The sequence below is a fragment of the Gallus gallus genome, chromosome 3 (assembly GCF_016699485.2).
Source record: "Gallus gallus isolate bGalGal1 chromosome 3, bGalGal1.mat.broiler.GRCg7b, whole genome shotgun sequence".
NCBI lineage: Eukaryota > Metazoa > Chordata > Aves > Galliformes > Phasianidae > Gallus > Gallus gallus.
This window is the reverse complement of record NC_052534.1, coordinates 2932066-2944997: the sequence shown is the minus strand read 5'-3', so window position 1 is coordinate 2944997 and position 12932 is coordinate 2932066. Positions and strand designations below refer to the sequence as shown.

General features: G+C 44.5%; 1 protein-coding gene and 1 long non-coding RNA gene across 16 annotated transcripts in view; one reads left to right on the top strand and one right to left on the bottom strand.

The window, feature by feature from the left end:
- Positions 1-12932, top strand: part of SPTBN1 (spectrin beta, non-erythrocytic 1) — a 122903-nt gene that overhangs the window by 52554 nt on the left and 57417 nt on the right. The window contains exons 1-2 of one of the 15 annotated variants that reach the window (XM_046938673.1): positions 7911-8753; positions 9432-9645. The exons of the other annotated variants lie outside the window; for them this stretch is intronic. Coding sequence (XP_046794629.1) covers positions 9540-9645 — 106 coding nt within the window. The 5' untranslated portion in view covers positions 7911-8753; positions 9432-9539. Of the gene's footprint in view, positions 1-7910; positions 8754-9431; positions 9646-12932 lie in introns of those variants that run through there. 15 annotated transcript variants of the gene reach the window in all.
- On the bottom strand, positions 665-2426 carry LOC107052843. The gene is made up of 2 exons (XR_001465588.4): positions 2271-2426; positions 665-2078 (listed from the first exon to the last, which is right to left on the bottom strand). It is a non-coding gene; the product is annotated as an uncharacterized LOC107052843 (long non-coding RNA).

Below are 12932 nucleotides of genomic sequence, written 5' to 3'. Positions count from 1 at the left end.
GCACAAGCTAAATCGTTGGAAGGGCTGTCAGAAATGCAAAGGCTTACATGACCTCAAATGCAGTATGCATTTCTGTGTTAGCTGGGCCCTTATTCTTTCTGTCATAAAGTAGTTTTGCAAACATATTTGAATGCTGGACTCAGTTTGGGGGCATTTTAGCTATCTATGATTTAGAAGGTGGCTGAATAGTGGTGAAAGTTGTCTTTGTCTAGAAATGTTTCAAGTGGACACTTGTTTGGAAGAGGATATAAAAAGTGCTCTTGCTAACCAATCAAGTGTATAATTTTGGGATGTAACTTAGAGGAAATGACTGGGTGAGCGTTGTAATTAGCATCTCCAGGTTCTCTGTTTAAAGGCACATTTGTAGCAAATCACTTGTTAGGAATTGTATTTTGTTCTTGTCACTTTCATGCCCTTCCATTGGATAGTGAAAGCCATATTTTAGTGGCCATGTTTGTTGCTGGTTAATTTTGTAACATGTAAGCTATCTGACTTGGCTTCCACACTTCTATAGGTTTTGCTTAGGTGACAGAAAGCAAGTTCACACGGAAGGATCTGGAATAGGGTGTGTGAAGGCTAAACTGAAAAACACCCAGGAAATAAAAGTGTTTAAACACTTCATTCTCATTGTTTTCCAGGCATGATATTAAAGCCAAAATAAATGTGAGATTTTTAGGGAAACTTTACTGAAAGTTCGTGACAGAAGTTTTCTTCCAGGACGAATGTGGAGAAATACAGTCTAAGATGTGCTGTGTGTTTTCCATTTTACAGGGTGTACAGGGCAACATGGCAACTCCATCTTTACTGCTAGGTAAAGTGCTGCTGTGGCATCTGGTTAGCTAAATGAGGGCTAAGGTGTTACTGTTAGAGCTATACCTAGATTTGATAATATCCTAGATTCTGAAGAGAATGGTTGTGTCCTCATTGTAAAATCTCTGAATTCTTTGTCACATCTTCAAAATTTTGAGAAGTTTCTCCTTTTGGTTGTAGGTTTTGATACTTGTGAAGTTGTAGAGGGCAAATTTAAACAGCACACAGCAGAGTATTTCTGTTAATGTGGTCAGTAATGATAGAGTTGAAAAAGTAAATGTTTAAATTGGATTTGGCTCCAGACTGTAAAAACTCACAGCTCAGAGCTGTTGCCTCAGGTTTGTGTGACTGTCTCTTCAGTTTCTGTTTAGATTGTTTACAATGTTAGTTTTTATCTATTCGGATAAGGAACTTTGTTTTCAGCCAAACATAAAGCTCCAGCTCTGGAACATAAGGGGGATTTTTGTATTATTTTTTTCTAAGACCTTAGGAAAAAAAAAAAAATTCCTAAGACCTGTGCCTTTGTGGCTCTGAAATTGTGAAGTAAACAAAGCTTGTAAGCAGATATTGTCACACGTGCCAGTCAGGTCGTCTTTGCCCAGTGGCCATTGGTTGCCTTCTGGAATGGTAAGATGATCAGTGGGATGTAACGCAGATCTGGAAATACAGCAACTTGTTCTCATGTGGGAACTGGCTTTTATGTTGCTGCACCAACTGCCTCCAGTATGCTAAATGCCACAGAGAATCCCCATGTACCTTAGGCATGTTGTAACCACACAGGAGTGTCCGAGTTCAAATATTTCTTTTGTCCAGGAGCCCCATTCAAGCGGTAAAGAAGAATACGGGTGAAGGTGAAAGTCGTCATAAAGAACCGGACTGATAGGCTTTCAATCCTCAACTCTTTCTCAAACGTGTGTTGTGATTTCCTCCTTTTTATTCTTTTCTTTTCATCTTTGTTTTCTGTTGGGTGCATGCTTTGACTGTGAAAATGGATGAAATGCTGGCTAAGCCAAGGAGAAATGCTGAAGAAAGTAAAATTGCAGCTTTGCAGTGTGGCTGACAAAATCCACATTTCCTATTTCCTGTACTAAGCTACTCTTCTGTGATATCATAGTGCAGGACATGGGATTCAGGGAGGTATATGTACTCCTCAGGCTCAGATTCTGACTTTTGTGGGAGAAGTTGCTGTAATGTTATGAGGATGTTGATCTGAGCCGATTCAATGAAAGAGTATTTGATTGCCAGCAACTCTGAAGGTCTTTCTGTTCCTGTTTCAATAGAACGGAGAAGTATTAATAGTGGGGTATGATAATGTTGGTTTTTCATTATGTGAAAATGGATTTTCTTTATTAGATAGGTTTGGGAAAACTGTTAGGCCAAATACTGTAAACAAGTCTCTCTTAACATTAAAAGCTGTGGTGAAAGAGAGAGAATAAAATAAATAAAGGTTTGGAACTTACTTTTCTCTTCCCACAGGAGAACAAATATGGGATTTCATTTGGAAATTAATGCTGGAGGTGGGCAGGCAGCAGTCTGCTTCCCAGATGAAGGGGCATGAAGACTCCAGAGATGAGAGTTAGCTGCTAGGTGTTAGCAAGCAGCTCCCCTCCCAGCGTGGAATCTGTTGGCTGTTGCTGAGCAGAGTGTCATAGAATCCTGGAATGGCTTGGGTTGGAAGGGACCTTAAAGATTGCAGTCCCCTGCCATGGGAAGAATCACTGGTGGGCAGGCTGCAGAAGGGGTGGCCTGGCATGCAGAGCGCCAGTGCTTTCCTGCAACGGAGCAGGAGGGCTTTTCTCCTGATGTGGTTTTCAACATGGAATCCCATTCCCATACTGAATGGAGCTGGATTAGCACCCAAAGGAGTTCTGGCCTTACTGTCCTTTGCAATACCCTGAGTGCAGTTAAGGAGGGCATGTAAGGACAGTCTAACATGGCTGGTCGCTCTTAAAAACACATAGAGCAGAATCCTTGAATTTCTTTCAGAGGGGAAAACACAAGCAGGACGGTGACCACTCATGCTTGTGACTTTGATGTAGAGTCTAAGGTCGCGGTGGCCGGGAGAGCCCACATTAACACAAAGCCCTTGTGCACTTGCTGCTGGAACGCGAGTATCCCGGGCTGAGAGCCTCCTTTGTTGAAGGAGAACGACTGTAGCCAAACTAATATTAACCGCTCTCCCCGACTAGGCTGAATGCCCTACTGTTTCACTTAGAAAGAAGCTGAAAGAAAAAGGCCCTTCAGTTTTCGGGGGGAGTAGTGCAGCTGAACAGACATGCATGCACAAATTGTGGCATAGACTAGAGGCCATGTTCATGGCTTCTCAAAGGTCTTGTGAAAGGTCTGACATTAGCAAGCGGCCTTTTCATGAGATAGCTGGGAATGTAGATATAATGCCATGTTCAGTCAAGCTGGATTTGTTCATCAACATTAGGAACTGGAAGTCTCGCAAGCATGTCCCAAGTTATGTGTACATGGCGAGTTGGCTCATGAGAGGGTCAGTCCTCTATTTCATGTGTGCACTGGTAGAATAGTCAGTCCTGCAGAGCAAAACTGTATTGAGATCGGGGAGGAAGGTCACAAATATGATTTCTCATTTGGAAGTTTTGTGTATTTCCTGTGTAAGCAAACAGAAGTAGTATGGTCCCAGATGGCAGTGCACAGAAATTACATTTGTTGTTGGTTACAGGAAGTGCCACTGCCTCAGTGATTGTCACAATGGCAAATATTCCAGAGGGCTGCTTTGGGTTTGGGTAGCTGGCTTTTATGTTTAGGATTTTCTCATGTCTGTTTTGGTTCTGTCAGAACAGAGTTTTTAGGTAGAATCCCTGGAGAATTAGATGCAAAAGAGATGCTGAGCAGTGTGGTGCCAAGGTACAGCCATTAGCCACATTACCTCCACACTCTGTTCACAAACAAGGGGTGCCCTCATGTCTGTGAAGGTTCAGCAAAACAGTGAAACAGTGCCATGTTGCAAAAAGATTAAGAGTCTAAACAAAAGAAATGCTGGCTGCCTGGATTTTTCTCAGTAAAATCCCTCTGCTTTAAGAAAGATATCTAAATGTATCTCGAGGGCTTGGCAGGCATTCCAGAAATCTGCAGAGCCCACTTCTCTGCTGATCTGAGCCCCACTGAGGGTAATGAAGCTGCTCCCTTTTTCTCAGATAACTCCTCTGTGGGTTCAGCTTCTCCAAGCTGACATCGTCTGTTGGGTTCAGACTTCCTCTTCCCCTCACCAAAAAACACCACAAATCCAGTTCTTGTTGTTTGTTGAGCCCGAGCAGTGTTTCCAGGTTTTTGAATATGATTTGTTTCCAGGAAAAACAGGAGAGTGATGATAGGGCTGTCTCATCTGCAGTCAGATAACTTCAGTTTGCTTTGGGTAATTATTAATTCTGCATCTCGTTTAATATCTTTCCATGGTTATCTCCAGGGAAACTGACTTACTATGGTAGTGCAACTGCCCTTTATTTCAGGGTGTGTTCCTCCTTTCAGCTTTTCCACTTCACCTGGCAATATAATGAAAGTGACTGCTCTGAAATTGCGGATGTGACTGTACTTTGACTGCATGAGTAATAGTCGTTATGGAGTGACAGTTCTGTACTTCTCTGAATACACAGGAAAGGTGTCTAGAAACGTTGGTTTGGTCCTGAACTTCTGACCTCTGCTCTGTTCTGTGCACTGGGGAGCTAAATGGCTTGAGTTAACCCTACCTTTAAGTGCTCAGCATCACAGGCAGATTAAAGAAAGGGAAGGCCAGGCCCAGTGATGGGGATGGAGCTGCAGAGGAGACCATGGGTGCTTAGCATGTCTTCAGTTACGTTGATGAGGGATGACTGATTGAGGTTCCAATCTTGAACCCAAAGTCTGAGGGAAGGGTATCAGTAAATATTCTAGCCACGATGGTGGGGATCACATTTGCTTCCTTAGAGGTGAGTTGCACCCCTTCCTTCTCTGCATTCCCCACCAATTTCACTCACGTGGCAGATGTAAGCTGTACTGTATCCTCATGGCCTTACCCGGTGACAAGTGGTATTTTGCTCCCAGCACAAGAAAGCCATTGCAGAAAATTGGCAATACCTCTAGGCTATTCCCTAACAGCGCCCCAGGTGACATCCTGGCCAATGTCCCTTCGGCATGTGCTCTTGGTGACCCAGCAGCCTCTAACAAATGCCTGTGCAAGACATAGTTGGTTGTGGTTGTTGTTGCAGTCCTCATGCAAGGGATTCACAGCCAGAGACCTGGAGGCTGAGGCACATATTGTTTCACAAATTTGTTGCTACTCATGTATTATTTAATCCTCTCTCCACGCCTCCTTTCCCTCCTCCAAATAAAGTAAGTAAAATAAAGATGCCTGATAGGATATATTATGAAGTCCCCACGGGCACGTGATGGGTGCCTTCTGCAGGGGGTGGAGCAAAGAACTGTGCTGTGTTCTGGGTTGGTTGTGGTGGGGCAAGGACCAGCACCTGCCTCTTGTAGCAGCACAAAGCAGCAGCCAAGAAGGGATTTTTCTTCTCTTTGTTTTGCCTGAGTGACTGAAATGTCACCGTATGACCTCTGCAGCACCTGGTCAGTGGCTAGGCACACACTGTACTCCATCTCTTCTCCACTCTCCATGAGCGTGGCCCATTGCAGTTGTTTCCTAGGAGAGTTTTCAACTGTACACATGTGAGCTACCTAATGCCAGAGCACCTTCTGGTTTTGTGCGATACAGGTCAGCTCTCCAGTTTAGCACTTGTCAAGTTTAAACACACTTCTGTAGCACCAGCTGCAGGTCACTTTAGATTCAGATGTGTTCGTGGACCTTTTTCTTGCGCATTTGAGTTAAGTTGAAATGTGCTTGTACATTTGGTGATCTGGAAAACACTGCGCTGGTTTGGGAACACACAAATAAGGTGCATGCAATCTGCATAAGATGCTGTTGATGCGTTTTCATGTTCTGTAGTCCTTATGTCCTGCTGGATTTCATTGAGTTTCCAGCCTTTATATTAGTTACATTATTTCACAACTGCCTGTGTATACATATTTCTCTATGCAGTTTGCCTATGAAGGTGCATAGGATTATTTTAGGATAAAATTCACAACTGTATTTTTGGGGAGGGAGAGGCCAGAGTGCAGAGCCCACTGCAGTGCGTTGAAGGCCTTTGGTTATTTGGGGTGTTTGGGTGCTTCTTCTGTTGATGACACTGAGCTGATAATGTTTGGCAGTTAAATCTCGTCATTGTGCTAAAAATTAAAGGAAGTAAAGGGAAATTACTGGGAGTTCTCACAGATGACTTACACAGAAGCTGCACCTTTGTACCCATGCAGAGCATTTCGGTTTGCCTAGTCAGTGCATTGCACAATCCGGACTGACTCACGAGTCCACTTTAAGACTAGAAAAACAAGTGATGTTTCTGAACGAAGATGCATATTTAAGATGTTCAAAGTATAATTTTACTCAATGAATTCCTTCAAATTTGCGTCACCTTTTAGATCTCAGAGATCATCTAGAGTTACAAACAGAGGGAGTTTTTTGCATTTTCCTGCTATTGCTTTGAAAGTTATTCTGTGGGCAAATTATACTGTACTTCATGTATCTTTTCTTCCCCCTGCTCTCGCATGACTCTAAAGACTAACATGATTTTGCTTAAACATGCCCCATTGTTACACCAAAGCAAATCAGTAAAGGACCTTTGGATCGCAATCAAACAAGCTGGCAGGAAAATTTTGAGGTGAGGAATTAAAATTTATGTGCAGCTTTGTACCTCAGAAGTCACAAGAAAGCAAACATGGCACGAAAAGACAGATCTTACTTTCTTAATTAACGTGTGGATTTGCTAAGGAAGAACTTTAATATATAGAGTGCCTGACTGGAATGTGCGTTTGTGCTAAAGCTGAGGTTCCATTTTCTGGAGCTTTACAGGTGAAGGCACAAGTTCTGCTGCTCTCAAACAACAACCTCAGGACTCAGCAGGAGCTCTGCATGATGGGTTTGCAGATTAGAGCAAGAGAAGATTAGGGGTTTTTCCTCTAATGCTTCTTATTAGCAGTTTGTTTTAAATCTCATTAAATTTCATTCATTTTTAAAACTCCCTTCTTAGAAATAGCTGCACATTATAAATACAGTTGGTTCCTTCAGTTGCACAGTAATTGTTGTTGTAATCTACCATGTTTTTATGGGTGTTAGGCCTCCTGCCCTCCTTCTGGGGGGTGCCTCTGGGATTTTAGCTTAGCTCTTGATGGAGCATGCTGAGCCATGGCCTGGCTTAGCTGTGGCGCTGCTGCTTTCCTTCAGAGCCCGTCAGTGCAGCGCAGTGCGTCTGCCTCTGTACTACAGCCTGCAATTACCAATAATAAATTGTTCTGTGACCATGGCAACTGGATGAACTAAGCACATTGTTCAGCAGGGCTATGAAATCAGCCTGTTAAACTGGAACTGTTATTAATCCCTGATCAACACAGTGGTTGTTTAAATACATATTCTTTCATTTAAAATATTTCTGCGATAATGAAAATTATAATTTAACAGCAACTAATTATAATGATAACATCTCTTAGCACTCAGATTTAATATTTTGAAAGGACTAAATGCATTCATCATAGATTTATTTATTTTCTATTCATGCTTTTCTGTCATTAAGGTGAAATTAGATTTAAACATGAAACCAACAAAGGTTTGGCGTTTCTTTCATCTATTCTGATTGCAGTGAGGTGTTAAAGGAGCATGGTGAAAACATGGCACAGCTTGGACATTTCACTCTATGTAAAGTCTCAGCCTGTGCCTCAGATGAAGGAAAAGACCCTGCAGCTCTCTGGAATCCCTCAGTGGGACTGCATGGGAATGCTAGTTGTTTGTTTTCTGGTTTGTGTTTGTTTAAGCTTGCTAAAGTTCACAGAATTGCAGAATTCCTTGGCTTGGAAAGGACATAAGGAGTTTTATTAGGTCTGAGAAACCTCTTGAAAGCAGTGGCAATTTGAGTGTTGCTTAGGGCCTTGCCCCGCAGGGCTATGAATATCCCAAGGCTGGTGAGGCCCGGTCTGGGTGGGCCCAGTGCTGCTATCTGAACAACGTCCTGGCCGAAGCCTCAGAGCTCGCCTTGCCTGCACACACTCAGCCTTGCACAGCAGCAGGTCAGCTGCTGTGTTGTGCACCCTGCAAGCTGCTGTCCCTGCTGCACCTGGCTTTGCTCCGTAAGAGATGGACATCAGGATCCTCATCTTCACGTTGAGAGCCCTGCCCTTACTGACTCACCTCTGCTTAACAGCTATAATTTCATATTTCCAAATACCTAGATAAGGAGGATCCCGGCCTACCCACATAGTTGTTTTGCAGAAACAGCAGGTTACTCTTACTCTTGTGTGAGAATTGTTGCATTAACCGCAGCGAGGAGAGGAGGACTGAAGGAAAAAGAGAACAGCAGAGAGGAAATCATCTTAAAAATAAAAACAACACCCCTCCAGCCTGCCTTCATTCTTCCTCCTCTAAACAAGTAGAATCCACCGAAAAAACACTTTCATTTTGCTGGGCTTGCTAGGCATAGGAGGAAGTGAGTTGGACTTTACGTAGTTGAGTGCCTATTGTCTTTGTGTGTGCCAAGCCTTGCCCCCACCCTTGCTCCCAGTGCTATTCAGCCAGTGAACTGGGCATGAATTAAAAATAACAGCAGTGCCCCCTTCCAGAAAAACCCTGGTACTTCCCTGCATTATGCTCATGATGTTTTCTAAAGGAAACTGCAAAGACCCTGCAAGACCGTATTTGCCTGAAATAGTTCTGTGACCTCAGGCTGGTCATTGTTCTGTGGGAATTCCAGAGGCTTGGGGCAGGCCAACGCTGTTTCCATACTCCTGAGGAAGAGAACTGTCTGCTATGCAAAGGGGGAAAATGGCAGCAAAACACTCACATCAAATAAGCCATAAGGCATTTGTGTTCTTTTATTTTCAATACATATAACAATGAGGTATTTTTCATGCTGTTTTCTAAAGGATCTCCATTTGAGCTACATATTTGGCACTCCTTAGGCCATAGAATTAATGTCTTTATTCCACTTTAATTTTGCTGTAAAAACATTTGTTTATACAGCTATTTTGCTATAAAAACATTTTGAATGTGTTTATCCAAATACAGTGTGAAGATGAGGTACTGATCCTCTGGGCTGTCTAATGTTAAAGGGGCAGTTCCCTGATTTATGCCAACGTAGGGAAAGCTGAACATGTATTCTCTCCAAATCTGCTTCAATACATCAATTTGGTTGTCAGAATTAAAAATAGTTTTTAAAAAATCAGCCGAGTTTAATCTGCTGAACCCACATCACTTCTGTGTTTCGTTTACTTGGCACTGGGAGCCTTCACAGCACCTTTTTGCAGATGGACACAATCGCTCTTCAGCGTGAATCAGAAGCTGGCTTTTGAAAGGGTTATTTTTGTACTGCTGACACCAAAATGCCATAAACCCTGTGTAAAAATAAAGACAATGAGGGGAGCTGCCCTCCCAGCCCCGTAATGCCTGGCTAGCTCCCGGACATTGTTCTGTGCATCGCTCCATTGTTCCAGGGATGATTAGTGACATCAAAGAGAAAACAGCAGAATTTTTTTTTCCACGTGCTGCATTATGTAGCTTTCCCTTTTTTCTTTTTCAGAGCATTTTCAGCAGTGAATGTAGTCACATGCTGGCTGTAATGTTTAATAGAGAAGGGTAGATTTTTAATAGGATTTAGAAGCTGGCTGGTGCTTCCTAGTGAAAGAGAATGGTGTGTTCTGCACAGCCCGGCCCTGTGACCAATGATCTCCATGTGGAAGGGCTGGGAAGGCAGCAAGGATTTTGCTCCCAGCAAAAATCACCAGCTAAACACGGTACGAACAGAATCACCTCTTTGTTCTGTCATCTTTCACATTCGCATTCAAGTTCTTGTCTAAGTCATGTTCGAGCATGTAGAATCTGGCATAGTCTCACCATTTTTAACTGGGGAGTCGCACTGAAGACTACTTTGCACCATAAATAACCATAGTGAACACAAGTTGCTTTCATCAGCAGCAGTCATTTCTCCATGTTAAGTAATCTGAAGAAAACCAAAGGAGATGCTGTCCTAACGCTTACCCGGCTGTATCTGCTCGCCAGCCCCACATGTAGCATGACCATGCTGCCTGCACTGGACGCAGGCTTATTTCCTGCAGGTCTCGCTCTGCGCTGTTGCTTGCCTCTGCATGCTTGTATTGTTACCAACCTCTATTTCCTACATTCATCTCCCTTCTTTCCATTTTCATCCTATCCTGCCCTCGATCCTCACCCGTGATCTGCATCTGGAGGGAAGCATCATCCACTGTTCACTCTTGCCTTACTGCTGAAGGGGAAATAGCCATTGCACACTCAGGTGTTGCGAGAAGCTCATTTCATTCCCATTCCTCTAAGAAATTAGTAGTCCTTCTCCTGGCCAGGCGATCCTTTTTCCTTCCATCATTTTCTTTCTTGCAGATCTATTCCCATATATTTTGTTGCAGACTCTGTATGTCTAACAGGTACCTGACTGCAGTTCTTATGTGTTGTTCTCTGTAGGCTTCTCACCACATTCACTGGCGCAGCACATACGTGACAGTGTGGAAAGGCCATCATTCTGGGATATTTCTCCAGGCAAATGTTTCTCTCCTCAGCTGTACCAGTACAGGCACATAGAGGTGTTTTTTTCCCTCTTGATGTCACATGTAGCACTGCAGCAGCTTGGCAACCTGCGGAGCCCCACAGCCAGGCCCTGCCACCCCACTGAGCTGTGGGGTGCCTCCAAAGGGCAGCCTGAGAGTCCCCAGCCTGAGAGTCCCCAGCCTTCCTGTGTCTTGCACAGATACATGAGGGATGGGAGCTACCAGTGTTGTTCTGTTCCCACAGCACTGCTGGTGGGTGAAAACCTCCAGGCTGGGATTTGTGAGATGGGATTACTGGTGGCTGCTGAACTCCATGTCCTCACATCTTTGAGAAAACACACAGCGATATCCTGCACCCTGAAAGCCTACAGTAATGGCAACATTGTCCTGTGAAAGAAAGCTCTGTTTTCCCCTCTGCACAGTTAGCTGAGGTTATGATCTGAGGAATTCAGGGAAACTGTGGATATTGAATATCAGCAGAAGTGGAGTGCCTGGAGCAACTCTCATCTGACCTCTGAGTCAGTATATGTTTAGCAGTGCTTCATGTAGGGTGCACGCTGGCTGCGTTTGTTGCTGTAGTGAAAAAATAATAAGCCAGAAAAATCACTTCCAGCATGGAAAGAAAAAAGATTTAAATCTGCAGGAGGTCAAGCATTTGCAGTTATAGATTAAAATTGATCTTTCCTTTGCCTTGCTCGAGGTGTGACAGGGACTCCCACACACAAGTCCTGCACAGATCATGCTGGGCTCGGTGAGGAGGATTTGTGGTGCCTCCGACCCCTGGGCTTGGCCAGGGCAGTGAGCACCCAGTGGCTGTCCTAGGCACTCACTGTTTCTTTCAGCTTCCCTTTTATGCACTTATTTCTCTATTTACTCAGCTCCTTTCAGAGCACTCCACTGCTTATCTGATCGGGTGCAGAGGCGTTTTCAGTGCAGGTGCTGGCAGGAGCTTTTGCACTCCGAAAGCTGTTCTACCTGTGCTGGGCTGGCAGTGCTGAGCACCAAACATACTTGCCATTCAGTTCTAAACAGATTCAAGGTCAGAGTGCTGAAAATGTGGTTTGACCGGTATGGAAGGGAGCAGAGTGTCTGGAGGCTGTTTATAGCAAACAAGCGGCTGCACAAGTAACCCTTGCCACAAGAGTGGTTAGTGGTGGTGTCAAGAAAGGGCTGGGGCTGATAGCACTTTCTGGCATGCAGGAGCAGCCCATCCTTCTCTCAGCCAGCTGCCAGAGCAGTGCATTTTGCGAGGCATTTAGTATGGCAAATTCTCCATTATTCTGGCCCAAACAGTTTTGTACATTCAGTGTGTGGAACAAAGAGGAGATGAAGTCCATGGCCCGCTCTCACTGCAGTGACTTGGGTGGGTCAGTCAAAGCTGACCATGTTTGGGTCAGGTCTTTTCCTCACTGACTTAGTAGAGGGAGAAATGGTGGAAAAGGGGCTTGGATGGCTGCTTGACGTCTTGTCTTGGCCTGCTGTATGTGGACTTTGGGGAACAAACTTCAGCTTATTTACTGAAGTTCTAAACAAAGTAGGTCCTTGATTTATCTCAGTCACAGACCTTGCAAGCTGCCATGTGCTAGCGGTATTGTCAGGAGGGTTTCCGCATAAAGGAAATTTCCTTCCTAGTGTTGATTCAAGATAAGTTGGATTCTCTATTATCAATACTGCTGTTAGAGCCCCTTCCGTTTTCCTGCTGTGCATGTTTTGCATGTCGTATGTTTCTCTTTACCCTTGGGAAACAAATGTACAAGCTGTAGGCTGCTTGGAGCCCCACCCCTATCCTCTAGTTTTAATTAATCTTCAAAACCTAAATATGTGGTTTGGAAGGAATGAAGGACATCTGTCAGAACGGTCACAGGAGGTATACAAATAGTGCTTCAGAGCCCATCTCTGGTATTGTCACTCATGGGTGCACCTGGCTCCTGGGGTACATACAGGTTTTTGTATAGCGCTGTGTGTTGAAATAGCTGTAGTTGTGTTCTGCGTCAGAGCTGCACCAGTTTTACTGCTGCATGTGCTATGACCTGAAATTGCACAGCAGGAAAATACAGTTGATGGGTCTGAAAGGGCTGGTGAAAGCATTGCAAAAACTTGCAGTTGTTGAGAAACACCATGTAGAAGAAACGCCGTGTAGAAATAGCCAGGAGAGGTTCAAACACAGCCAGCCCCAGTCAGCCAGCTTTCGAAACACACTGCCTGTTCCCACGTTGTAGAAGCATCGGTGGGGAGGGCGTAGGCCCAGCACCTGACCCAGCAGCCTGCTGGGGTGACCAGCAACTAAGCTGCTCAGGCACATGAGGAGAGGCAGCAGCAGGCTCAGCATGTGGAGACAGTGCTGGAATGGCTGAAGCCGCTATCTCTGAGGGGGCTTGGAGGTTATTTTTGTCTGCAGTGCAAGTGGGGAGCAGGCTGCTCTGCAGAGGGTGGGTGGGGATGAGGTGTGAGGAGACCAGAGCGAGGGTGGGGAGTGGCGGGACCAGAGAAACCAACCAAACCCT